At 45.2% G+C, this 27405-nt stretch overlaps 2 protein-coding genes and 1 long non-coding RNA gene across 6 annotated transcripts in view; 1 reads left to right on the top strand and 2 right to left on the bottom strand.

Annotated features, from left to right (window-relative positions):
* abca1b (ATP-binding cassette, sub-family A (ABC1), member 1B) overlaps positions 1-2306 on the bottom strand; it is a 54697-nt gene extending 52391 nt beyond the window's left edge. Inside the window, exons 1-3 of one of the 2 annotated variants that reach the window (XM_077532807.1) lie at positions 2088-2300; positions 1110-1251; positions 785-878 (exon numbers count right to left, since the gene is read on the bottom strand). In XM_077532807.1, coding sequence (XP_077388933.1) covers positions 785-878; positions 1110-1178 — 163 coding nt within the window. In that variant the 5' untranslated portion in view covers positions 1179-1251; positions 2088-2300. Of the gene's footprint in view, positions 1-784; positions 879-1109; positions 1252-2087 lie in introns of both variants that reach the window. The other variant, XM_077532808.1, reaches the window with a different exon arrangement.
* Positions 2307-5541: 3235 nt separating this feature from the next.
* slc44a1b (solute carrier family 44 member 1b) lies at positions 5542-19297 on the top strand. 3 transcript variants are annotated; one of them, XM_077531985.1, is made up of 16 exons: positions 5542-6442; positions 6634-6723; positions 8406-8548; positions 8624-8760; positions 9157-9250; positions 9316-9488; positions 10673-10762; positions 10836-10984; positions 11314-11500; positions 12762-12930; positions 13040-13196; positions 13270-13353; positions 15913-16050; positions 16126-16362; positions 16948-17046; positions 17793-19297. In XM_077531985.1, the coding sequence occupies exons 1-16, from the start codon at positions 6419-6421 to the stop codon at positions 17814-17816; spliced, it is 1995 nt and encodes a 664-aa protein (XP_077388111.1). In that variant the 5' UTR covers positions 5542-6418; the 3' UTR covers positions 17817-19297. The 3 variants fall into 3 exon arrangements, 2 of the variants coding, with proteins under 2 accessions (XP_077388111.1, XP_077388110.1); XR_013284939.1 differs by having other exon boundaries at positions 5544-6442; positions 16948-17721; XM_077531984.1 differs by having other exon boundaries at positions 5544-6442; positions 16948-19297.
* Positions 19298-20289: 992 nt separating this feature from the next.
* Positions 20290-26768, bottom strand: LOC144025979 (uncharacterized). The gene is made up of 3 exons (XR_013285016.1): positions 26520-26768; positions 21025-21095; positions 20290-20912 (listed from the first exon to the last, which is right to left on the bottom strand). It is a non-coding gene; the product is annotated as an uncharacterized LOC144025979 (long non-coding RNA).
* Positions 26769-27405: the final 637 nt, after the last annotated feature.

Raw genomic sequence — 27405 nt, forward strand, 5'->3', positions numbered from 1 at the left:
TTTCAGGGTGTTTCTGTTAGCTTTGATTAGTTTTAGTTATTTAATAAATGCTTAGTTTCAGTATTAGTTTTAGTTTTTTTTTAAAAATGTATTACTTGTGCGCAATATTTCAAAAACAGCATGGGAGCGATGTCATCTTTTGGTGCTTCCTTATTGGCTGTTGCTAGATGATGTCACTACTGTGTGACACTTTCAAACATCCTCATACCAGCGGTTCATATTTGTTTTTATTTGATTTCATTAACGTAATTTGTTTATTTGTTTAGTTTTGGTTCACTCAAATGATCTTGTCCGTGTGTGATGTGAAACGAGAGTCACTTTGGGGTCCGATCTCCAGCAGATTTGTCAGCAAAGGACCAAGATGAAGATGACAACCTTCATCATCCAATTACGACGTCCATAAAGAAAGATAAAAGGTGAAAAAAAGATAAAAGGCCACACGACGAGGAGGATCAAGCAGTCAGCAAAGGTTGACGAGCCCCACATCCATTGATTGGTCGCTGCCTGATAGGAAGTTCGTCCGTCTGCCCGCAACAAACACGTCCAAGGCACATTGTCGTTACGTGCTGTTTGTCCTATTTGGCATTGCTGCTTGCCAGGCGACCGGTCCGCCTGATCGCATTTGAATGGACAGATGGACGCGATGCGTGTGGACGAATGGACGCACGTGACAAGCGTGGATGCGAGTGGACCGACGTGTCGGAAGGTTGGGTGTGCGTGCGAGTGCAAAGGTCAGCGAGAGACGGACAGGGAGCTGGGGGGTTTGCGAAGGGAGCGGACTTACATTGGTGCTGCTCGTACGGCGGGTAGCTGAGGCGCACGCCGATGAGGATGAAGAAGATGAAGAGCGGCCACACGATCTCCACCAGCAGCTGCAGCTGAACACAAAACTTCAAAATTGGACGTCGGTGTGCAAAAATGCAACATCACACACGCAAGAATTTTCAGAAACTCCAATGAAGGTTGGAGTTCAAAGGTCACTCCAAGCCTCCAAACTGTTGAGAGGACACAAATGTCAACTCAACTCAACTCAATGAATTGTCTGATGGATGTTGGTCAGAACTTTTGTGCGCCAATTGCGGTGACGGAGACGGACGAGCGCGACTCACCTTCTGCCTGCGTCTGTACGTCAAGTTCTTCCACAGCAGCAGAGCCAGCTGCGTCCGCTGCTGGGACATGGCGGCCACCCGGCAGGAAGGACGGCAGGTACCAGCCAGCGAGCCTCGACGACTCTCCGGCGCCAACGCACGTCTCAAAGGGGAAAGGTCAACACGCCGTCACACAGTCAGATAGCAAAGGTGCTGATCACGCACACACGAGCGCACGCTATCGTCTTCCGAGACGCTCGCTTTATTAGGGACACCTGATAATCTCCCACAGATCGCTAATCAATAACCAGTGTTGACCTGACAGCGGTTCCAAATATTCTCCACTTCAGATTTACACATTATTTATTACATCTCAGCTTTTCAACTTTTCCCCAAACTTGGTCAATTTTTGGACAGACCACAAACAACAAACAGGAAGGTTGGAGAACAACAACAACAATAGCATGGCTAACACTGATTAGCATATTCATATCATCGCTTATCGATTGCTTAATTAGCTGTGCTGATGACGGCACGTTTTGATGAGCATGTGTTATCATGTTCACAACTATGTGGGTTATACATTACGATAATTAGCATTGATAATACATTGATTATCTGTCGATAGAAAGAATGACCATGTTAGAAAAACAAAATTGGATTGATCGATCGATATTTGAATCAGGAAATGAAATCAGTAAATGATCATGTTCAAAAATAAAAAGAAATCAAATCAAACGGTTGTCAATCATCGACATAATTGATCAAGAGACTTTTTTTTGATGTTTTCATGAATCTAGCAAAACATCAATCGAATAAAGAAAATAAATCAATATGACCAGCATCTGGTTGATGATGATGACTTATCGATCAACTCCATCAAACTTTCTTTCTCGCTTTTTGTTGAAACTTTTTTTTTTTTTGTCGTTGGGTGTGAAATGGACTTGCCGAAGCCCACCTGAGGTTCTGCCCAAAACACGTCACGAGAAGTCCACTTACCGTCAACTAACTCTTCTTGTTCGTCCTTGTTTGTGCGTCGGTGCGCTTATTCTCGTTCTCGCGGTCACCACGTCAAGTGAAGTGAAGTGAAGCGAATCGAGACAAGGCGAGGCGAGGCGAGGCGAAGCTCGGCTCGGCTGGAAATGACAAAAGTTTCTCTCCACATTCCCGAGCTTACCGGCGTTAGTCTGCGGGAGTAAGCACACACGCTGCTTCCGCCCGGGCCTTCAAAAATAAAAGACAAAACGTTGGCTTCACAACATGAATAGTAAAACAAAACATTTCGGAAAATGTTCACCAAATTAACAACCAATGTGGAATCACGTCAATCTTGCGTACTTGTTTGACTCAATGACAAGCGAAATAGAGTCAAAGAAGTATGGCCATTATTTTGTCAAATGCATCTCACTCGCCGTACTTGTGATCAGTTGTCTCCTTCAGAATAAGAGGAAAACTTCCGGCTTGAACTCAAATAGTAAAACGTCACGGAAGACCGAACACTATAAAAAACAACAACAGCAACAACAACAAATTTCAGCATTAACTATGGGGTATATCCATCCATCCATTTTCTTGACCGCTTATTCCTCACAAGGGTCGCGGGGGCTGCTGGCGCCTATCTCAGCTGGCTCTGGGCAGTAGGCGGGGGACACCCTGGACTGGTTGCCAACCAATCGCAGGGCACACAGAGACGAACAACCATCCACACTCACACGCACACCTAGGGACAATTCGGAGCGCCCAATTAACCTGCCATGCATGTCTTTGGAATGTGGGAGGAGACCGGAGTACCCGGAGAAGACCCACGCGGGCACGGGGAGAACATGCAAACTCCACCCAGGAAGGTCCGAGCCTGGACTCGAACCGGAGACCTCAGAACTGGGAAGCGGACGTGCTAACCACTCGACTACCGTGCCGCCCTACTATGGGGTATATGCGGTTGGTATATGCCGCGGAGGAGGCGGGACTTCCGACTTCCAGGTTTAACACACCTGCGCTGTTTCCGGTTGCTATTTGCGACGTGTGGGCCGCATCCCTCGGTTGCGCGTTCCCGTCGACGGGTGCGAGTGTGTAGTGTGTCTGTGTCAGTTGTCAGAAGCATTTCAGAGAGCTGAGACACCTTGCCCTCCAGCACGCGGTTGGGGGTAAGAGTGTTGGAACGTGGCCTGTGTGTTGCAGCAGTGGCCGGAAACGGCGCTGGACCCGGAAGTCGGAAGTCTGTGGCATGATGCATCTACCCCGTTAGCACCATTCATCCTATACGTCTCATACTGCTCAAAGTACTATTACACAAAACTATGTGTAACATTTGTCAAAGTGTAAAGATAAGATAGATAAGAAAAAATAGATAACAGGGACAAACGTGACAGCTTGACACCAAAAGGTACAAAGGCACTGATATCCAGGTAGGCTACATCCTGTACATGCAGGAATTGATCCAACTTGATCCACCTCCAATTCGACAAATATTCAATTCTATACAAAAAAATCAAGTGCGGCAAGTATGACAAAAATACTGTACTACGCCAAAATGGAATAAAATCCGAGTTGTAAATTTGAATGGCCTGCTTTTTCGGAAGAAAAAACTTGTTGCTCCTTTGGTATTGATGAGTACGACATACGGGATCCCTCAAACGTCCGTTGGTGGACCGCTTCAATTCAGCTGCTACCTGGGGGTAAAATTTTGCATAACTTCATTGTTGACTCTCACAGTTGTGCAGGTGACACACAATTACATCGATCTTGCTGTGTCCCCAGATGACTACAGTTCAATAAACAAAACGAGTGGGTCAATCCAAACGTCCTTCAACGAAAGCACAACAAAACAGAGGTCATTGTTTTTGGTAGTAAATAAAAGCCGGCTGCTTGCTAGCAAAAACTGGCGGTCTGTATCCATAAAAAAAGTGAAGACCAAGTCGGAAACTCTGGCATGTTGATGGATTCGGTTTCCGGACGTTCACTCAACAAAGTGAAAAAGGCATCCAGAGTCAAGTTTGTCGCTGCTTTTCATGCTTGCCAGTCAAGTTGACTGCTCGAAAAGCAAAAAGTTGAACTCAACCGCAACCAGGATGGAAAGACGCCGACGTCATTGTCTGAAATCCGATTGGACCAAAAGTGGAAGCGGCAAACACAACTGGTCTGGACGACTGCGTCAACAGGACTCGCTTGCTCGCCCCGCTGCAGCCATCACCGTGAGGTCAAAGGTCATCCAAGCTCATCGATTTGCTGATGAAAACGATCCTCCATCAATTCCCTGTATTGATTATTCACACATTTACTTGATGTGCTTCCAATTTATATTGTGAAGATAAAATGTGCTCCTCAAAACAATCAATCAAGTGTTTGTCTCGTGCGCACACACGCACGCACGCACACACCCCGGCTGGTACAACAGCTAACAAAAGGACAAAGGTCGTCTGTGTGCGATGGCATCAGTGCAGAGCTCCATCATTCTCTCTCACCACACGCTGACGACCTTCAGACCCTCCGAGACTTGACAAGTCTATCCAGGACCTTTGGGAAGCTTCAAAGTTTGACTGCAAGCTTCCACGAGCGCCTTCCAAAATCTCCTCCAAACCTTCAAGGAGGATCCGAGGCTTTCTCAAACTTCTGGAGTCCGTCAAAGTCTCTCTGGAACATTCTGAGATCTTCCGAGGGTCTCCGTCAAGATGGAGGCTGGCCGTCCTCAGCAGCAGCAGCAGCAGCAGCAGCAGCAGCAGCAGCAGCAGCAGCAGCAGCAGCAATTTCACTTCAGGTTGAAGGTAGAAAAGATTCAAATAACCTTGCAAAAAGATGTTTATTAGCTTGACCACCGCTTAGCTACCTGTTAGTAATTTTCTAAACCTTCTTCTTTTTTGTTTGTTTGCTTGTTTGTTTGTTTATTGAACATACTGTATAAACAAACATAGACAAGTAGCAGAAAGAACATTTGAAAATAAAAAAGAAACATACAGTCAATTAATGAAAATTTACATGTTCAAAGGGAGTAGGAAGAAGTCTCCGATGACATCATTTGATGACATGCTCCATCTTGTCGCCCGCTCGCCTCATCACACGATGATGTCATCGCATGGCATTCGTTCATGTGATGTCATTTCGCATACGCTGACGTGATCACGTCATATCTCCAAGTCATCTTGTAGATGCTCACGTGACACGTCATAGCGCACACACGCTACCAAAACGGCCGTCAAACTTTATTTATTTAATTATTTATTGCGTGGCTCAGCCCGAAAACAAAACTTCCTGCTTTCAACTAAATGGATGTGTTCTTTTCATTCAGGGAAAAAAAATTGTTGCAATTTTTTTTCACGTGTGACAAATACGACAAGACTGTTTCCCCCCACAAAATATCTTAATAATATCAAAGATAATAATTTATATAAGTGGAAGTAGTGTTGTATTTTTGCTTGCTTTCAAAGAAATAATAGGATCATTTTTTTTATATTGGGGGGAAAATGGCTGACCCGTGTAGCATGATGACATCATCAATCATGTATTCAGTCGCCCACAAATTTCTAGTCGCATTCTTAGCGATGAAATGTGCACGTAGCGTACGTCACATGCACGGTATACGAGAAATTGTCGTATACGTAGAGAACTCAATATATTCAAACTAGGCGAGTTTAGCAAGTGGCAACGCAAGATGGCCGCTAGTGGCTTCACTATACAGGATGTCGGCGTCATTATTTTGTCTTGTTTCAAATATAAAGATCAAATGTAATGATCAATAGAAATAGAAGAATCAATCCAGATTAGGGACAAGAAAATAAAGGAGGTTTTGATGGATTTGAACTTGAACGTGTTCTTCAAAGCAACAACATCCGAGAAATTGACAAGAATTCAGAAGAAGATTCTGCTTGATGATCAGAATCACATGAGACGGCTGGATGGAGGATGTGAAATAATGAAGCGTTTCACGAGGAGGCGGCATCCAGGCGCCCCCCGGCGGCGGCGGCGAGTACTGCGTCGGCAGGCGGCTCGCCCGAGCGAGCGGGCTTTGTTGTTGTGGGAGCGCGCATGCGCAATGCCACGAATGGCCGCTGCGCTGACAGCCCACCAGGAAGTGAGGCGGCGACCAATCTTCCGACGTTTGGACGACCAGGCACCGACGGACGGACGGCGGCCACCGGGCCCGGACTGCACTCGCTTCCGCTTCCGGCTTCGGCCTCTCACGCGGGCTCGATAACCCGCCTGGCCGGCCGCCGCCTGTCCTCCTTCCCCCTTCAAGCCCCTCAACCCCCCGCCCGGCCGTCGGCGCTGCTCGTTTCTAGCCCCGTCACATCGCGCGCGCGCACGTACCGCCCCCCCACCACCACCACCCGGATGAGATGGGATGCTGCGGGAGCGCGGAGGTGAGCTCGGTTCCGTTCGGTTCGTCTCGAGCGAGAGACGTGTGATTACATCAATCCGGCCCATAAGCCAACAATACCGCTCGCTGTTTGTTTATCCTATTAGCCGCAGGGTCACTCGGCCTGCTAACGGCGCGCGCGTGCGCACTGGCGAACGCGCGCTCCTATTGACGTGCGTTGTGTGCGTGTTGCAGAGGACAAAGAGAGAATGGAGACCACTGGAGGAGCGAAGCTGCACTGACCTGCCCTGGTTCCTGCTCTTCATCATCTTCTGTGTCGGCATGGTAACGCTCTTCATCCTCATCCTCCATCACCTTAACCTGGAACAGTGGTGTCAAACATAGGGTCCGTGGGTCAAAAGCAGCCCGTCAGGAGAGGTCCGATTTGGCCTGTGGGCTTGCTACTTTTGTCCACTGGAGGGCGCACTTCAATGGTGTGCTCACAGGGACAGTTTGTTCTGATTTTTTTTTTTTTTTTTTCTTTTCCTAAGATAGAGCTCAGAATTGTTCATTCGGCAGTCTTAAGCCTGGTTCACACGGCAGGAGAATTGGCCCGATTTTAGCCCTGAATTTCCCCGCCCGACACGCAATCGATAATCTAAGACTAAATTTTAAGATGACGGATAAAATCAACACAAGCTGAACGTCTGCCACCCGCCCTTAAAAATGTCCGAAGGGACGGACGCTTACAAAATATCCGTCAGCTGCTCCACTTGCATTTGGCTGGTGTCGGGCCAAAACCTTGGATGGATATTTTTGGATGGATGTTTTTTGGACGGATGCTTTAGGGCGGATGCGTTCGGATGGATGCTTTGGGATGGATGCGTTCGGATGGATGTTTTGGGACGGATGATTTTGAATGGATGTTTTGGGACAGATGTTTTAGGACGGATGCTTTCGGATGGATGTTTTGGGACTGATTTCAGACGGATGATTTTGGATGGATGTTTTTGGACGGATGATTTTGGATGGATGTTTTTGGATGATGCTTTTGGATGGATGTTTTTTGGATGATGTTTTCGGGCAGATGCTTTCAGATGGATGTTTTGTGACGGATGCTTTCAGGTGGATGTTTTTTGGACGGGGTCTTTGGTACAGATGTTTTCAGACTGATGTTTCCAGACGGCTGTTTTCAGACAATGTTTTTGAACGGGTGTTTTCGGCCGGATGCTTTCGAATGAACGTTTTTGGACTGATGTTTTTGGATGATGCTTTCAGATGGATGTTTTGGTACGGATATTTTGGTACGGATGTTTTTGGATGGATGTTTTCAGATGGATGTTTATGGACGTTTTTTAATGGATGTTTTCGGACAGACTGAGGACTCCCCGTGCCTGCGTGGGTCTTCTCCGGGTACTCCGGTCTCCTCCCACATTCCAAAGACATGTATGGCATGTTGACTGGGTGCTCCGAATTGTCCCTAGGTGTGCTTGTGAGAGTGGATGGTTGTTTGTCTCTGTGTGCCCTGCGATTGGCTGGCAACCAGTCCAGGGTGTCCCCCGCCTACTGCCCAGAGCTGGCTGAGACTAGGCTCCAGCGACCCTTGTGAGGACTAAGCGGTTAAGAAAATGGATGGATGGATGGTTTTCGGACGGATGTTTTCCAACGGATGCTTTCAACTGAACGTTTTTGGACTGATGTTTTCAGATGGATGTTTTTGGACGGATGCTTTTGGATGGATGTTTTGGTACAAATGTTTTTTGGACGGATGTTTTTGGATGGATGGTTTCAGATGGATGCTTTGGATGGATATTTTCGACGGATGTTTTTGACCCAACGCCAGCGCCATTTTGCTGCGTCCGACCTTTACAAGGGGGGGGGGGGGGAGTGGGTGGCAAGTGCACCCTCTGTTGGCAAATGTTTGTAGGTGGCCACGCGCGTAAGCTCAATTTTCAAACGCGCGGCGGCCTCCGATGACTTTTGACGGCGGCGAGTGTCAATTGTTGTCCTGTTTGTGCGTCCCTCAGGGCAGCGTGTGTGCATTCACGGTGGTGTCGGGGGGCGCGGCCCGCCTGGTCCTGGGCTACGACAGCTACGGCAATACCTGCGGCCGGCGCAACCCGCCCCTGGACGGTGTCCGGCTCAGCGGCCTGGACCACACCGACAGGAAGTCAGTGGCGACCGGTTCGCTTGCTGGCGCCCTTATTCGTGGCGCGATGACATTCTTGTGACGTGCTCCCCTCAGGTTCGTCTTCTTCTTGGATCCTTGCAACATCGACATCGTCGAGAGGAAGATGAAGTCGCTGGCGCTCTGCGTGGCCCTCTGCCCTCCGCACGTCCTACACACCTACCACGACCTCAAGACCTTCGCCGTGCTCAACGGTGACCAAACACGCGCACACACACTCTGCAGACATTGAAAGACACGGCGAGGACATTTTGAGGGCAATTTTCGAAGCTAGCGCGAGAAACATTTGATTGTCTCTTCCTTCATCTTTCTTTTGGTCAGTTCCATGTTTTGATAGCAATGGAAGACAATATTGTGTGGGTCTTGCAAAATCAGTCCAAATCCAGTCAAAGAGCCAGAAGTGAAGGGGCTTGCTTCACTCAAAATGGCCGCCAGTCAATGAGTTAAGGATGAAGACGCGCTAGACCAACGAATGGCGGGAAGCAGAACTTTAGCCAGTTGATGAATGAGAAAAAGAAAGGGAAGTGACGCGATGAATTGAAAGGAGAAGAAGAAACATGATGATGATGATGACGATGATGATGTTTCAGGTTCGGAGTTGTGTTCGTACGAGTTAGCGGGTCACAAATACCCGGGCCTTCCCGAGAGGTTCGACAAGTGTCCCAAGCTCCCTGTCCCGCCCAGGTAAGGCCAACCGCCATCTGAGTGGGTTTGTCCCGTGACCTTTGACCCGTGCGCGCAACCCCCAGCAAGCCTTTGCCGCTGTTCAATCGCTGCACGCCGGTGGACATCTCGTGTTACTCCAAGTTCGCCGAGGCGGTGGTCACCTTTGTCAGCGACGACGACTCCTTCCTGCATCGCGTCATCGCCGGCGTGGCAGCCAGCAAGGAAGTCATCGTGGGACTTTGCCTCCTGGCACTCGGTCAGTCCGCAAAAACGCCGCCGGCCGTCTTTCGCTTGATCACCCGGACTCCTCTTCCATTGACTCATCCGGCAACCCATCTGCGTCTGCTCTCTCGATATGTGACCGTCAGAATATTTGACTTGTTTATGGCTTGACTGCTCCAAACATGACCGGACGTTTATTTGTGACTCAACCATCAGCGACTGCTCTGCCTGTGACACTGACCTGTATATATGACTGGATACCCGAGAGCCCATACACGCATGCAAGCCGTTTAAGTCACAGGGTGGCCATCTTGCTCCTCCCACCTCACCAGCAGACTACTGTATCAACTGTACATACACGTACAGATGAAACATATACAGCTCGGAGGAAGTTAGTTGAAGGCCAGGGGCAGGGTGCTCACTAGTTTTTAAAATAAGTAAAAAAAAATAAAAATGTGCTGCTTTTGAACACCCCCTTTTGCTTTTGTCACTCGTTTCCTTAGAGCCCAATATTAGATTTGGCAAATGCATCTTTTGTTGAACTGCAGTTATAATTCTAGAATTTAAAAAAATATACAAGTTCCTCTGGGGGGGGATGTTGGAACACGGCCAGCAGTGGCTAGAAACGGCGCTGATGTGACAAACCCGGAAGTCCGTGGCATCTACCCCATTGGCTAGCCACTATCCAGTCATATATACAGGTATATATAGATCAGTAGGATGGGACGACACTTTTGGAATGGCGATATGCTGTCAAATTTCATTTGAAGTTGCAAAGGAAGGCTACGTCGACCAGGGGTGTCAAATATACAGCCTGTTGGTCAAGACGGAGGACAAGCTCAATGTGTCGTTTGGAGAGCGTTGAGGAGCTGAAAGAGGCTGTGACCACGCTCGTTAGCACCTTCAACCTGGAGAACTTCAAGTCCACCAAACACGAGTCCTCGGAATGAATTTGTGGCCAAGGCGACAAAAGTTTCCTGGGAAAAAAATCAAAAATTTCAAAAGTTAGTGAAGACTCGTCCCAGGACATTTGATTGACTCGTCTGTCTGCGACTTGCCTAAATCTCACTCTGGACGGGACTTTATTTGACTTTGTTCTCTTTGACTTGACGTGCGACTGAAATTGTCAGTCAGTTGCAGTACGAGACACTGGCATGATCTCTCACAACAGCTCAAGACTCAACACCATTTGTGTGTGTGTGTGTTTGTGCATGTCAGTGCTGTCAATGTTGCTGACGGTGATCATTCGCTACATCTCGGCGGTGCTGGTGTGGATTCTCACCTCGGTGGCGGTGCTGGGCTCTCTGGGTGAGCTCATTTGCAGTCGTCGTTGCCGTTGAAGACGAGAGCGTGGGCCTAACAGGTGTTGTGCGCTTCTCAGCGGGTACCAGCATCCTGTGGTGGTTCTACGTGGACCACCGTCTCCACGGAAACGACACGCGCACCACCCAGGCGGCCACAGAGGACGAGCCGGGTCGGGACGGCGACCAGACCTTGCTGGTCTACGCCATCGCCGCCTCCGTCTTCACGGTACGCACCGCACCTTCCCACAAATATTGATTATTGATCATGCACATCAACTTTTGGCGGTGTTGTTGACGTGATTCCGTTGCACACCACACATCCTCCCCCGCTTTTCTTTCTTCAACTCAGAAGCTCGCACGTTTGGCTTTGACAGAGTTGACTTTCAAGTAGTCGGCACTGGGCAAACGTTTGACACTAAATGTCGCCTACAAAAAGTTCGACCATTGTCGACCAAAAAAATAAATAAATAAATAAATACAAAAAGAAAAAACATTGACATGCCAAGAAGTATTTGTCGAGCTGTAGACGTGAGATGTTGTTTTGGTTGCGCTCAGGTGATCCTGCTGCTGCTGATGCTGTTCATGAGGAAGCGCGTGGCATTGGCCATTGCTCTGTTCCACGTGGCCGGCAAAGTTTTCATCCATCTGCCGCTGCTCACGCTGCAGCCCTTTGTCACCTTCCTGGTGCTGCTCATCTTCTGGATCTACTGGATCCTCGTCCTGCTCTTCCTGGGAACCAGTGGTACGCCAAGCAAACGCACATTACATTTGCGGTGTTTTGTAAAAGAAACGTGCCCGTTAACGATTAGGGAGTCGGGGAATGATGAATCAGCGGGATTTTTAGTAGACATTTTAGGGACTATCCAGGCCCACAAATTGAATGGGTCATTCCAACCACACTGTAATTTGGGGCAAATCTTGAAATCTGCGACTTACAAATGGAAAGTCTTCCATTGCTAAAAGCTAGCATGCTAACAAGATATCATTGTGGAGTAGTCTCAACAATGTGCTAAAGCGTTGTGACGATACAATGCTGTTACGCTCAACAACGTGCAACAGACGACAGAATCACATGCTAACATGCTAACCTTGGGCAGGGCTGCTATCAGTTGGGAAGGATTTGTAGTCAGCTACTTTTTACAAATGAATGTTCTTTGAACTTGCTATCATGCTAATAGTGCGATGCTAACATTATAGCAACTAAGTAGAGAAAGTCTGTCATGCTAATAGTGTGATGCTAACATAAAGCAACTGAGTAGAGAAATACTAGCATGCTAACATATACACAAATACACGATGCTAACATATAGCAACTGACTAGGGAAATGCTATCATGCTATTACTGCAATGCTAACATATAGCAACTGACTAGGGAAATGCTATCATGCAAATAATGCTATGCAAACATAACTGAGTAGAAAAATGCTATCATGGTAATACTGCGATGCTGACATATAGCAACTGAGTAGAGAAAGCGCTGAGGCTGCTTAAGGACAATTTGACAGATTCCCTTGGAATTGAAAAAAGAAATCAAATGATGTTGATACATATTAAGAGATTAAAATCCTTTCCAAAATGTACTTGTCTAAAATGTATCTACTTTGACTTTAACATGCTAATACTGCAAAATGATCTTATTCTCGCAGGAACTTTTTAGCTTGACAAAATGAGAGTTATTGTCATCAAAATTCCAAGCACTTTATGAGAAATGTGACATTATTGTCATCAAGATTCTGACTTTTTAAAGTGAACAACTTTACTCTCCTAACATTACTTGCTTTTGCTTCAAATTCTCAACTTATCTGAAGACTTTCTGTAAAATGTGCAAGTGTATAATTCTTACGAATGGGAAGATGAGTTAGCACCCCAAGTGGCGGGCAAACCCATCGACTAGTTCCGTCTTTATCGGCTAGCAGAGAAAATATCGGGGAGGCCGTGTCACATGACGGGCCGTCGATGGTTCGCACTTGCCGAGCTAGCACGTGCCTGCGTTGCCGCCGCAGGGGAGGCGGTGCACAACGAGGAGGCGGGGCTGACCGAGTTCCGCCTGACGGGTCGCCTGGAGTACCTGACGTGGTTCCATGCTGTGGGCCTGCTGTGGATCACAGAGTTCATCCTGGCCTGCCAGCAGATGACGGTGGCCGGCGCCGTGGTCACCTACTACTTCACTAGGTCAGTACACGTTACGGTTAGCATGAAATGCAAGGCCAGTCTGTGAAAAAGTTGGCCGCTCGCCGGCTATCTGATTGCGGCTGCGCTCGATTGTGTTGCGCTGGTTCAGAGACAAGAAGCGTCTTCCGGCGTGGCCGATCGTGCGCGCGGCGCTGCGTCTGATGCGGTATCACGTGGGCACAGTGGCCAAAGGCTCCTTCATCATCACGCTGGTCAAGATTCCCAGACTCCTCCTCATCTACGTGCACAAGCAGCTCAAAGGAAAGGTAACGACGACGGCGGGGACGACAGCAGCGGCCGTGTCCTCGGCTCGGCTAACGCTCGCTTGTTACGTTTCAGGAGAACGCGTGCGCTCGCTGCGCGCTCAAGTCGTGCATCTGCTGCTTGTGGTGTTTGGAGAAGTGCCTCAACTATCTCAACCAGGTGACGCCATTCTTTCTTCTTGTGCCGGCCAGTTCCCTCGATGGGCAACACAAATGGAAAGTGTTTGAACCTCCACAGACTTTCATTTGAGGGCTTTTCCATCTGCTGCAGGAAGGACAACGGTTTGTGTCCCACTTTTGAGGGCGCAAAAGTCACGTGTCACAGTCGCATCCGACTTCAAGTGTGGGAAAAATGCGACCACATCAGCCGATGCTGATTTCATCATCACTTGGACTAGTTTCTCTTCACTTTTATCAGTAAATTGATATGAACAGACAATCACGAGAAACACCTTTGTCAGCAGTCGCATGAAGAAATCCAACTTGGCGGCCATTCACGCCCACCTGGCACGTCACTGACAAGATGCCGAAGTTTTCGGCTCATCCTTTCTTCTCTCCATGTTGCTCCCGAACAGCAACGGGACTTTTCAAGTGTCTGTGTTGGCTCTTGTCCAAGACTCGCACTCTTGATCTAGACGACATTTCTCTTCCTTTGCTGCTGCTGATCAAGTTCGCCAGTGTCACGTTTCATCTCGATTCTTTCCAAATGCAAGCGGCACACTTGAAATGAGTCGGCGGCCAATCGTCCCGTAACTTTTGCTCCCTTCAAAAGTGTGAGACGCATTCACCTGCTGCGGATGCAAAGAGTGACAAATGATGAAAGTCTGCAGTTGAAGCACGTCACTTTCCTCTCCTGTCAAACGAAATCCACGTTGGCTCAAGTCCAACAAAGCCGCGGCGCGTCCGAGATGAGGGATATGTTTTTTGTTGTTGTGCGGCCGCCACTTGGCCAGGTCAGATTGGAAAAGTCAACGGGCTGGTCTCATCAACCTCAAAAGATTGAATGTGAGGATCCTTGAGGTGCAACGATGGGTTTCCCTCCATCGAGGGACGTTCGACGGACTGTCTGCGCAAGTCGTCGCTCCTCGATGGTGACGTTTGCAAACGGGCGTCAAGTTCAATCGTTGGAAATCCACCGTTTACCTCACTTCTTGATTGGCTGAGTTTGGATGAACATTTTGCTGAGTGCTCCTTCCATTTGCAAAAAGCAAAAAGACTCAATTCTTGAAACGCAAACCTGCCGTCATCTCCTTACGCCCAATTCAACGGACGTAGTGCGTTTTCCATATGGCGGCCGTACAAGAATAGAATGCTGTGTGTCAATTCACACCAGTTGCAGTGTGGTGCTAACCTGGCAATAGCCAGATTGATATTGCGCTTCACTCAAGCGAGTTCTCCACAATATCCACCTGCACCGCTCCACGGTAATTTGCTCGGGAAAGGCGGGACATTCTGGACAAAAATTCGAGCTGATTGGACGATGCAGTATTGTACACACGTTTGTTTTAACCAATCACGGCCACGGGTGAAAATTTCATCGTTTTTGTCGAGGTGGGGGAGCACGAACATCTTACCAGCTAGAAATGCACAAAGCGCCTCTCGCTGTTAAAGATTCAACAAGGAAGCGGTGAATAATTCTGCAAGAACAGAACTAACTGTAGCATACATTCGTCCGTGTTAGGTTTGTTTGTTAGCTCCAGTGTCGGTGCTGGCTTCCTGGTTTCGTCACAGTTGCATATCCCGCCCCCAAACACAATGTCGCTCTGTGATTGGTCCAAACCAGTGGTTTGGATCGGTGGAAATCAACAGGCTCGGTACAAGATGTATTCTTTGGAGTTTGTCAACTCACAAATACCGTCAGAATTCATCTTGCGGGGTTAGAGTTAGTGCGGTGCGTCTGCAATGCGAAAGGTTTCCGCAAGCATTCTATTTTTTCCGGAGGCTGCATGAAGCTGAAAAAATGACACGAGCTGGACAGGAAGTCGGGCATCTCGCGTCAAGGTAAAGTTGGTATATTAAAAAAAAAAAAAAAAAAACTGTTTGCAAACTCGTATTTTTTGGGAGGGAAGCTAGCTAACTACATAGCATGACATGAATTGGACGTTTAAGACAAGAAATGAACTCAGAATAAAGTAAATGTGACAAAATAACACTATTTAAACAGAAAACGTACTTAGCCATAGTAGAAGTCGTAGAAATAATGTCCAAAAATCATACTGATGTGACAACAGGCAAGCGTGGCGATTGTTTACAAATAGAAAACTCTATATACCTGCTTGTTATTATGTGAACTCAGCTCTCCAGCGTGAACCCTCGTCATCTTGTGGTCTGGCGGGTGCAGATTTCCGGACACGCAACGCACGCACTGTGAATTGCAGTCCGTGTGGATGTCGTACATAAAACGCACCGCGTCTGTTCTGCAGTCAGTGTGAATTGGGCGTTACCCTGAAACATTTGCACCTCCTCCCACCTTGCTCCTTTGTCAGTCTCCTCCCTCCTGGATGGAATTTCCGCTGAGACCAGCTAGCTAGGTAGCTATCATACAAACAGAGGAGCGAGGAAGGTGCAATTCCAGGAATGAGATGAGCCCACTAAACTTGTTCGCTTGACGAAAGGTCAACAATCAAAGAATGGTGGCGGGCTTTGGAGGCAACAAGCGGATGGCGACTTTGTCCGAGTTGTTACGATTGTAATTGTGTGCGTGTGGCCCTCCCGCCAGAACGCGTACGCGGCCACGGCCATCAACAGTACGGGCTTCTGCACGTCGGCGCGAGATGCGTTCGTCCTGCTGGTGGAGAACGCCCTGCGGGTGGCCACTGTCAACGCCGTGGGAGACTTTGTGCTCTTCCTGGGGAAGGTGAGCGCTCGTTCGCTCGTTACGCTTGTTATGCCGTCCCCGTGCCTGCGGGCTAATCGCCTCCGTCCCCGCCAGATCCTGATCGTCACCAGCACGGCCTTCGCCGGCGTCGTGCTGCTCAACGCGCGGCGAGATTACGCCGAGTGGCTGCTGCCCCTGGTCCTGGTTTGCCTGTTCGCCTTCCTGGTGGCGCACTGCTTCCTGTCCGTCTTTGAGATGGTAGTGGACGTCCTCTTCCTGTGCTTCGCCATCGACACCAAGTACAACGACGGCACGCCGGGAAAGGAGTTCTTCATGGACAAAGCTCTCATGGTCAGTCGCTCCTGACCACAACCCTAACCATGTGCACTAACCTCTTGCGTGTCTTCTTTTTTTCTTCTTTAAATTGTATTTATGATTTTTGCTTATTTTGTGTTCTTGATGCTGTTTTTAGCACTTATCTACTTACCATGAAAAGCATGTAGATTTCTGCTGAGCTTTGTTCTTTGGTCTGATAAGCATATTATAATAGAACTAGACTAAGAGCAATTTCTGGAGAAATTGCGTGGGAATGCTGAATGCTAAGATTTGAATGCATGTGGGATGCTTATGAAGTAAATTAACAGATAAATTATGAAATTATAACCTCCTGGTGCCACCAAGCAGTATCAGACACCTGGTAAGGATAAGTTATACGTATGGAAGTGGGTGTGGAAAGTGATACTTAGAAAAAGTTCAATGTCTTTCCCATTGAAAATTAATGGTGAAAAGTTGATATTTAACATTAAATTGTGCGAATACTTTAAGTAATGTGAAATCAGGCAATAAATACCCAAGATGGCCTGAATTTTTGAAGCAAGCTCAGGAAAAGACGAAAAATGCGGTGGCGATGACACGTTTGCGACTTTTTGCGCGCAGGAGCTGGTGGAGCGCAGCCGGCGCACGGAGCGGGCGGCCGGCCGGGGGCGGACCCGAGTCAAGGAGGCGCCGTCGGAGGGGGCGGAGATGAAACCCATGGTGAGTGCGGGAGGTGGGCCAGGGGGCGGGGCCGGCGTCAGCCCGTGTGCGGAGTGGGAGGAGCTGGAAGAGTTCCAGGTCTACTACCTCCTGGTGGCCGTCTTCTTGGACTGCGCGCTGACGCCGCGCGCCGACTTCCTGCTGTGCCTCAGCCACGACGTCTTCCTCTTCCTCTGTGTCTACTTGCCCACCTCCGGACTCTTCCTCTTCGGACGGCTGCTGGCCGCGCCCCACGACGCCGTCCCGCCCACACTCCCTGGCCCCGCCCACTAATCAGAGTGCACTAACCGGTCGCGGACGCATGCCGATGTGCCACGCGCACGTGCTAACGGCTACGTGCTAACTGCCTCGTTGTCAGCATCGTATTCGTCATTGGTCGTGTCCGACTGATACCAGCACGACTACTCGATGAGTACCGATACATTTTGTGATGGAAACGACGACAGGTAACTGTCAACAAACACCTTTCTCTCTTTGGTTTGTGACATGATTGACTGATGTGTCAAACCATCGCCATGTAGCGCCAACTACTGGCTCCATTTTTGCCTTAAAGTATCGCTGGCTGGTATCAGAACAGGCCCGGTGTCATCAATTTATTTTGTCCTTTTTTTGTGGTTTTCCATCACTACCTCTTCCTCCTCATCGTCATCATCATCATCATCACGGCACCTGACGGTACGCCACGTAGCCGCTAGCTAGTCCACAACGCTAGCTGATGTTTAACCAGGTGTCATTTCCTGTTTCAGGCTCCCGGGACGAGTTCGGCTTGACGGAATCAAAAGCAGCCAGTGGGACTTGTTGAAAGAACAAAAATTTATTTTTTAGCAATGTGTAACTTGTTTACTGTCTTTTCACTCCAGGAAAACGATATTTTAATAATAACAAGACGACAACGACGACGTAACAAGCACTTTATATGGAAGCACCGCTCTTTTTTTTTTGTTTTTTTTTGTTCTTGCTTTGATAAGACTTTTTTTGGTTTGGACCACACCCGGACGATGACGATGACGACGATGACGTCATGGGGGCCCCGCATCCGTTCGATGGATCCCAACTCCGCTCTCGACACAAACGTGACGAGCGGCGGAGGAGATGGCAATAAAAAAAAAAAAGTCTTCCGACGGGAGGCGCTGCTCACGTCTCAGACAGGAAGTTCAAGTGTTTCAAACAGGAAGTGCCGTCGTCGCTCAGCCGAAGATGATGACGGAAGAAAAACGACAAGCAAACAGGAAGTTGAACTTGTTGGATCACGCGACCTGTAAAAGCTGGACTTTTTGACAGCGTCCGCTTCCTGTAGCAAGAGTCAAGCTGATTGGGTCGTTGATCACATTGACAACCAATCTGAGGAGAAACTCCGCCTTGTCGGAATTGTGAGAGACTTCCTGTCTAGTCACGCTGAAGTCACTGATCTGAATATTGGACTGGATAGCCGATAGGCCATACACGCCTGTGCAAGCCGTTCAAGTCACAGGGCGGCCATCTTGCTCCTCCCATCTCGCGAGCAGACTGCTGTATCAACTATACGTACAAATGAGACATATACAGCTCGGAGGCAGTTAGTATAAGGCCAGGGGGCGGGGTTCACGATTTTTTAACAAGTAAAAAAAATAAAAAGTGGACATATGTGCTGCTTTGAAGACACCCTTTTTCTTTTATCACTTACTTAGACCCCAATATTAGATTTGGCAGAGAAATCTTTTGTTGAATTACAGTTAGAATTTTTTTTAATAATAAAAAAAAAAAGTTTCCTCCTGTACTAAAAAAAAAAAAAAGTTTCCTCCTGTACTAAGCATCATTAAGCATATAATTTCTACATGTATTTAAGGCAACTTGTAAAATGTATGAAGTCCTCTTGTTTAACAAATTGATAACGCGATAAATCATGCTGTTTCTACGAAGCATGGTCTCAAATATTGTCCGATTTGGATCCTGTAAACGTATCGGATGGTATGGCGAGAAACGTTTCTTGGGAGGAGCAATGTGGCGGCCTAGCGTCTTCAAAAGTCTTGGCCTATCGGCTATCCAGTCATATATTCAGATCAGTGGCCGAAGCGTTTCCGACAGGAAACAGGCATGCTGTCATCTGGCTCATCTTCGTCAAAGTCACGTGACTCAAGTGAGCGGTTTTGCTCGCTCAACACATTTCTTCTTCTGTTCCTGGAGGTTTTTTTGATATTTATGCTTTCTTATATACGTTTTGTTTTTTGTTTTTTAAGAAAAATAGTCCAATAAAAAAAAAATCAAAACCGTATGGCTTGTCTTGCTCTGACTTGAGTCATCATTCAGACTGGAATCTGTAACGAAATGGGTTCTCACTCGCAACTGCACTAAGAAAGCAGACGTACATTGGGATTCTATTTAGGAGTGTGACGATATGTCAATATCGTGATGAATTGGGATACTTTGTCTCCCGATAGATTATCGATACACCTACACAAGTATGGCGATATTTGTAGTTCATAACGGCTCCATTGTTCATGACTTATTGAGCAATTACTTGTCAGGCCACTTGGGGGAGCACCTCATAAGTGGAGGGGAAATGGACGCAAGTCTTCAGGTGAAGAAGACTCATCAGTGCTCTTTGACTTGTGTTTATCTGTCGAGCAAGTGACTCACTTTTACATACGTTTTGATGAAAACTGTGCATTGTCTTCAATTTAAGCATTTTAAAACATATTTTGTTATGACTTTTTGAAGCACACAATTTCGGAGCAATATTAGTTTTGATTTAATTGGATTTAATATTTAAGTCATTTTATTTATTTACTTTTGCAATGTTACACAAAAAATTGTGTCACAGTTTATAAAATGAACCAACTGACTATTTGACTGACTGACATGTTGCATGACAATAGTGTATAAGAAAGACACAAAATTTGTTGACGGAAAGTGGTCTCTGTTATGAAGTCAAGTTTATTTCTATAGCCCTGAATCACACAAAGTCTCAAAGGCCTTCACATGCAAACAGTTGACAAATACAAACGACATCCCCTGATCAAACCACAAAAGGGTTAAGAAAAACTCAAAATCAAACAAATGGGGGGGGTGGGGGGTTAAGAAACCTTGAGAAGGGGCCGCCGATGTGTTAATGCCATTCGTGAGAAGACATTTGTATTTGTTTAAAACAAAAAATAAAAATATATATACACACACTAAAGTACTCAGTGTGAAAAAGACCCCAGTTTTAATATTGTGTTTCAGTGATGTTACAAAAAGAAACAATTTTCTCATTGGAAAAAACATCAGTTTATGTCTTGAGTCGTTTTATCGTAGATTTACGACCTGACCAATATATCAATAATGGCGGTGTCGTCATATCGTGAGATAATCGTTATCGGCGTTCCTTTGCCTGTAAGCATTCCCGGTACAACGTGTGGACTTTTGCGTGATTATTTCCATCAATTTAGCCATTTTATAAGCGGCATTTTATACTTTTGTCTAGGCTTCCCTTCAAGCAGCAACGGGGACGATCAAGACGGTCCCAAACAGGAAATCGTGCAAGACTCAAACCACTGATTCAGTAATATATACAGATCAGTGACGTTAACCCGCAACGATGCCTGTGCGGTGGTATATAAAAAATTTAAATAAAAATAAAAAAACAGAAGTACTTTTGCATTCACTCCCCGCCGTTTGGGAAGCAGCCAAACTCTCTCTCTTGCAGGTCATTTTATCAATCCAATTTTCTTCTTGACCACTAATTGTTGTGAGTTGTGACCAAATAAACTGTGGTCAGATACATTATCCAAACTACAGGTGGCTGGGGGCTTGTGCGTAGAAGAAGAAGAAGAACCCCCGGCAGTGTGCTGTGCTCTCCGGCGCCCCCTTCACTGTGGCTGCTGCCTGGCTGCCTGCCACTGTGGAAACTGGAAAGGAACAACCCAACCCGTGTTTTCAGCCATTTATGGACATAAATATAAGTAGAAACCCACGCAATGGACAACCACAATGCGCACTAGGAGTGTATAAAAGACTCACGTATTTATGTTTCCTGGGAGGCAGGGCCGGCCTAGGCTACAGGCGAGCTAGGCGGTCGCCTAGGGCGCCATCTTGTGGAGGGGGCGCCAAATTGCAGAAAGGAAAAAAAATAAAATTTAAAAAACACAAACACAAAAAGCCCCCCCTGTTTTTTTCTAACATAAAATATGTTATATAGCAAATATATTTTATTAAGTTCCTTTTTTTATTACTTCTATTTCAAATAAATGACTGTGAGTTCACGACCTGCTGTCCTGGCGCCCTGAACCTGACCCGCTGCTGCCGCTTACAATGAAAGGTAGGGGGAGGGGTCGTATATCATCTCAGAGTGTAGTGGCAGCACTTTAGAAAGATATATAGATGGTTGTCACACTTGTGTTGTTTATACATTGACATCAATGAAAAGGTCCAAGCCTTCAGGTGCTGCACTAAGAAAGCGGCGAAAGGAGGAGGAGGAAAAACGGGCCCGGGGTAGAGGTATGTATGTCGGTCAATCATCATTGTTTATAAAATAAACACGAAAATAGCGTTAGCTTCTTAGCTTGCTTGTAACTTGTTTACTGCACCATTACATCCATGCTAGTAGCTACTTTGCACACAAGAGTGGGGCAACGCTTGCTGAGTTTAAACTAAAACAGCCAGTAAGTCCAGATACCTGAAAATGGATTTGCACAAGTCATTGTATTGCATTTTTATTTATTTTTTAACTAGATGCACTGAGAAAATATTTTGGCCACAACAAGCACCTGCAGAAGCTGTGGTAAACAATCCTTCAGTGTCATCTTCACCAAAGGCTACTGAATGTAAGTGCATGGATGGTGCATTTAATACAAACAGCCGTAATTTCTTACATTGTATTTTATCATAATGCAAATGGATTTGTTTTCCCTGCTTTAACACCAAAATAATTTGAAGTGATGTATTTTGTTTAATGTACAGCTGAAGCAACAGCCAGTCAAGCACCAATCAGCAGTACTTTGAGTGACACAAAGCTCGATCTTCTAGATCCAGCTGACTATTTCAGATATATCAGCTATTGCTGCATCATGTACAGTGCTCAGCATATATGAGTATACCCCCTTTGAAAAATTGAAAGATTTTGTTCAATATCTCCCCGCGACCCTTGTGAGGAATAAGCGGTCAAGGAAATGGATGGATGGATGGATGTTCAATATCTCAATAAACATAAGAACAATTTCCAAAATATTGACAAAATGTTTTCTGTAGAATATGCACTTGACTCACAACATGAAAGTAAGTTGTAATAGGATGCATAGATTACAAAATCTTCAATTTAATCAAATTAACTAATGCAAAAAAAATAAAAAAATGCAATCCACAACAAAAACGACTACATCCAGTATTTTCTATGATCTCCATGACTGTTATGGGTAGCAACATGGTAGCCTGGAATTAACAAGCCTTTTTCTCGGGGTCTACTTATTTGTGCAATATGTACTCTAATAAATTAAAAAAAAATAAAAAAATAAAAACTCTTAGCAGAGATGCAGTCATTTCCTTCCTGGCCAAAATCCAATATGTCAAGCATGGAACTTTTAACTTTTCTAGAGGAGAAAAAACTTAAGAGAAATCTATCCCAACATGTGGGTAGCACTCAGAGTGGCTGCTACCATATCAGTGACTGTAGAATCAGCTGAGAGATGCTTTTCCAAGCTTAAACTAATAAAAAACTATTTAAGGTCTACCATGTCACAGGAACGGCTAACTGGACTGGCACTTATCAGCATCAATAAAGAAGTATCCAGGCAGCTATCCTTTGACGCACCAATTGATGCCTTTGCTGCAAGGAGGTCCCGGCGTGCACTATTTTAAGTATTTGCCGTTATGTTCCTAAGTTTTTTAGTGAAGTTTTTTTTGCACACTATTCACATTATCTGTGAATCACCTTATTGCCAAAGTTTTACCGTATACCGACGTTTGTATATTGATACATTTACTATTTTTTTTATATCTTACACAATTATTAATGTACAGGGTACCATGGTACATTTTCGCCTAGGGTACCAAATCATGTAGGGCCGGCCCTGCTGGGAGGCATTGTTTGCGCATCTAAAGTTTAGTTCCTGTGCGGGTGTGACCGGCGCGATGAGTAGCCAGAAGTTGTTTGATGCAGTTGAATCTTATTGCCGCAGATCAGATTTACAACGTGTCGAGTGTTAAGTCTTTCAAATTGTTTGTGTGCTTTCCTTACCGAGTGTGCGTCCATGTGTGGTGTGGCTATCACCATTTCATGTGTACTAGTATGCCTTATTCGAATCCAAAGTTTGAGTCCTCCTGTTACCTAACTACGAGTGTGCGCTAACATTAGCATTAGCTGACGTTACGTATAGCCCTAACGTGTTGTTATATCTGCCTGCTCTCCTGAATGTGCCTTATAGTCATTAGGTATATTTAATAAGTACATTAATAACTTCAGTATAGTCTGTAATTTGCTTTCTTTCTGTTTTATAGAACCCACGCACAGGTACAACCACGCAAAATCATCTGCCCGGATAAATACCCACATAAATCCATATATCAATTATTGGCACGTTACTTTAAGATAAACAACCAGAAGTGGACCAAGGTTATTTTAGATAACTAAAACTAACGATAAAACTAAAATTCAAAAAACAAATTCTTAAACAAAGTAACATTAAAAACAAAAATGCTTTTATAAAAAATGAAAAGTAACTGAAAGCACATTTATGTTTACAAAACTAACTATAGTTATAGCAAAAAGTCGTTTGTTTTAGTCTTTGGTAATGTACTGAATGCATGAGCCTTTGGGGATGATTTGAGATGTGATTTGAAGTCGATTTATTTTGATATTAACTGGAATATGTAGGGGTGTGCTAAAAAAATCGATACGGCAATATATCGTTGCGGGCCTCATTACAATACGCGTATCGATACGCAGGTGGCCGAATCAATATTGCTCATTATCTTTAAATAGCCAGTTAACGGTTTGCCTTTGTAGCTTGCATTGTACCTAAAAAATAAAAACCTGCAGCGTCTTTGAAATTAATTGCCTTCAATTATTGCAAAAATAGCTCACCAGTGATTGGACACTGTGTCTTGCCAAGAAAAATGAAAACAGAGGAAGAATATCAACATTTATTTACTTATAAACTTAACATGGCACGTGTCTTAATGTACCAATTTTTGTAGATTTTGTTTAAAAACGAAATAGAATGTGTCACATGGAAAAAAAAACGCTGTTTTTATTTCCCCAAATATTTCAAATAAGCACATTTTAGAGCTGTAATTTTAATAGTTCGATCTTTTTGCTCAAATTGCCCCATGCCTATTCAAAAGTTTCCTGGTGTGTCTGTGAAAGCTGTTCCTTGCTCTGTTATGCGTGCACATTTAGACCAGGTATGCCGCTTGGTGGTCAACCAGACGAGCTACTAACAAAAATATTTTGTTAGTCAGCATAACAAACATATCCTTTAGGTATACATATGACTGTTATTATAAAATGCAAGTAAATTAATGTAAAATATCGGGATACGTATCGCCTTGAAGATCAAGTATTGGGATACATATGTATCGCGATACGTATCGTATCGTGACCCCTGTATCGTGATACGTATCGTATCGTGAGGTTGGCGGCAATACCCAGCCCTAGGAATATGTCATAATCCTGCTCTCAGTCTGTGTCTGGTGTTTTTCCAGTGGGCAAGTGAAGGGGGCGTGTCCACCTGCGCCACACCTGAGGCGCATTTCCACAATCAAGAGGTCTTTAAAAGGACTCGCGGAGCGACAGATCACTGTCGGATTATATCTTAAACGCAGCCCTTGCGCAAGTCATTCTCGCAGTGTTGCCGGTAACGCGTTACTCAAAAAAGTTGCTTTCTAAAGTAACTAATAGTCTAACGCGTTACTTTATTCTACAAAGTAGTCTGATTAAAGTTACTGTCCAGAGAATCAATGCGTTACTCCACATTTTCATGAAGAAGGCAAACTATCTCACTGTTGTAACAGTCACAAACAACTACTGCTAACTACGAAGATGAGGCAGAAGTCATTGATCACCACACTGAATTCAGCCATGGTCTGGTCATGAATGGTTTGCACATTCAAAACAAAAGTGATGATACTTTTACTACTAGTTTTATTAACCAACAGGCACACAACACAACAAAAAAAGTGTGCATTATGGACCATAAAAGTGGTAAAAAATTTTTTTTATTTCCATCCTCAACTGGTCCGTGAAGCATTATGGGATGAGGTCGTCTCCGCCCTCTCGCCAGGGGGAGTGACGTCAGACAAGTTACGTTTTCAGTAGGGGTGGAACAAAAAAACGATTCGACCGAACCATCGTTCGTCAAGGGGAGCTAAACGACCGTATCGGTTGCGAGTGAGGCTTTATGGTTTTCATAACAATAGCAAGAGTTCTGCGCCGTGCTCTACTTGTTTTGTTTACATTTCAGTAGCATCACCATTCAAGCTACTTCCGTGTTTCCGTGCTCGCGACCAGTGTTGCCACAGTTACCTTGAAAAAGTAACTTAGTTACTTTACTGATTACTTGGTTTTAAAAGTAACTAAATTGCGTTACTGATTACTTGATTTTAAAAGTAACTAAGTTAGATTAAAAGTTACTTTTTTAGTTACTTTCAGCAGCTGCCGATAACACCATCTCAACATAAAAATAATGCAGTAGAAACGGAGTTCCAAATACTTTATTGAAAGTGCATTTTTAACATGAAAACAAAGTTTTTTTTTATGAAAAACAAAATAGGCAGTCTCTCTTGACTTCTTGTAACGTAAATACTTTTTATAAAACAAAAAATAAAAATCTATCCAGGTTGAAAATGAAAATCCCCTAAATTCCTCTGTTTGTTTGTTCCGCTATTCCAGTGTGTACACATGTATCAGTTTAAATATTTATTAGTAGTTATTGACAGTTATAATTGTTTTTTGGTTTGTTTGTTTTTTCTCTTCAAAATAAGGATCAGGAAAACAAAAGGTTGATAATTTAATGTTAAATATAAATATTTAACCTTTAGACAGACACCAACACAATTAAACAGAATATTTGCACATTGTGAAGTATTTCAGAAACATAAATTTAAGACATGAAATAAACCTACCGTCCAGCCAAAAGAAATATGAAGCCACCTTATGGAACAATAAATCTATCAAACACATTTTAACCACTTAATATATGCAAAAATATTTCCAAAAGTTCATTTCCCTTTTTAATCAACAATTTTTGTATTTAACAATTGTTTTTTCTTTTGTCATCACTTTCATTTTTGGTTAATGTATGACATCTTTTTTTTGTTTTTTTAATCTGAGACACGATGATGACCACAGAATCACTACTGTTTATATTTTGTTTTTTGGGCTGTCGTAATCGCGGGCACGTCTCAGTTCTCCTATCTGCTGCTCATGCTAGTTGTAGACATTGACAGGGAGCCACAAACTGAGAAATGAGATACTTGCAGTGTGCTTTTAGCTTAGCTGGTGTGTTGGCTGTGGGACATACCTGTGTCGTTTGAATCCATGCATTGGATCGTCACGGGAGTTATTCTTTTTGGCTCGCGCGCAGTACCAACGCCGGCCCGGGACATACAAGTGCACCGAGAGGACTCGATAGCCATGGGAAATACCGAGATGTACGGCACCGGCTTCTGCTAACTGTCTCCATTTGTATGTTGTCACTCGTTGCGCGCGCGCGCGCCGTGTCGCGAGCACGGAAACACGGAAGTAGCTTGAATGGTGATGCTACTGAAATGTAAACAAAACAAGTAGAGCACGGCGCAGAACTCTTATGAAAACCATAAAGTAGTGATGTGCTTCTCGGGTCGAATCCCTGAAGCGTGTGCCGAGTAATGAAGATGAGTGGTTCATGAACGGCGTGTCAATGCGTGTGTTGATGACATACGTGGTGACGTTTGAAGCCCCACGAAGCAGGTGTACCACGTGACTGATTCAGGAACTGATTCGCTAGGTTTGAGTGTAGTTCGAAATAAAAGCGGCAAAGAAACGCTATGGATTCCCCTTCACTTTTTGTGTCGGGTCCCTTCTTGCGCTACTTTTTTTTGCTTTTGGCATTCGATTTGACGAGCTTCTTTTTGCGATGGAACCAGCAAGAAAGAGATTTTCCCTTGTTTAGGAGCACTTTGAGCAGATCTCACCTCAGAAGGTAATGCACTGTAATTACGGTACTATTTTAACAGATTCCAATAATAAAATAAAATAAAATGTGACAACACATAAAATTCACATTTTTCTGTTCACAGTTGAAAGTCCCCTTCAGTACTGGGAATCACAGAAATATACGCGTCCAATTCTATACAAACTTGCTATCTCATATCGATGCACCCCTGCTTCATCAGTACCATGTGAAAGAGTTTTTTTCCAAAGCAGGT

This window comes from Festucalex cinctus, chromosome 9, assembly GCF_051991245.1.
Source record: "Festucalex cinctus isolate MCC-2025b chromosome 9, RoL_Fcin_1.0, whole genome shotgun sequence".
Taxonomy (NCBI): domain Eukaryota; kingdom Metazoa; phylum Chordata; class Actinopteri; order Syngnathiformes; family Syngnathidae; genus Festucalex; species Festucalex cinctus.

Bases quoted from the DNA above. Each gene is read 5' to 3' on its own strand.
- slc44a1b (XM_077531984.1), top strand. From the start codon at position 6,419: ATGGGATGCTGCGGGAGCGCGGAG. The intron at 11,501-12,761 runs GTACGCCAAGCA...TTGCCGCCGCAG, and splicing joins GCTCTTCCTGGGAACCAGTG to GGGAGGCGGTGCACAACGAG. The intron at 12,931-13,039 runs GTCAGTACACGT...GCGCTGGTTCAG, and splicing joins GTCACCTACTACTTCACTAG to AGACAAGAAGCGTCTTCCGG.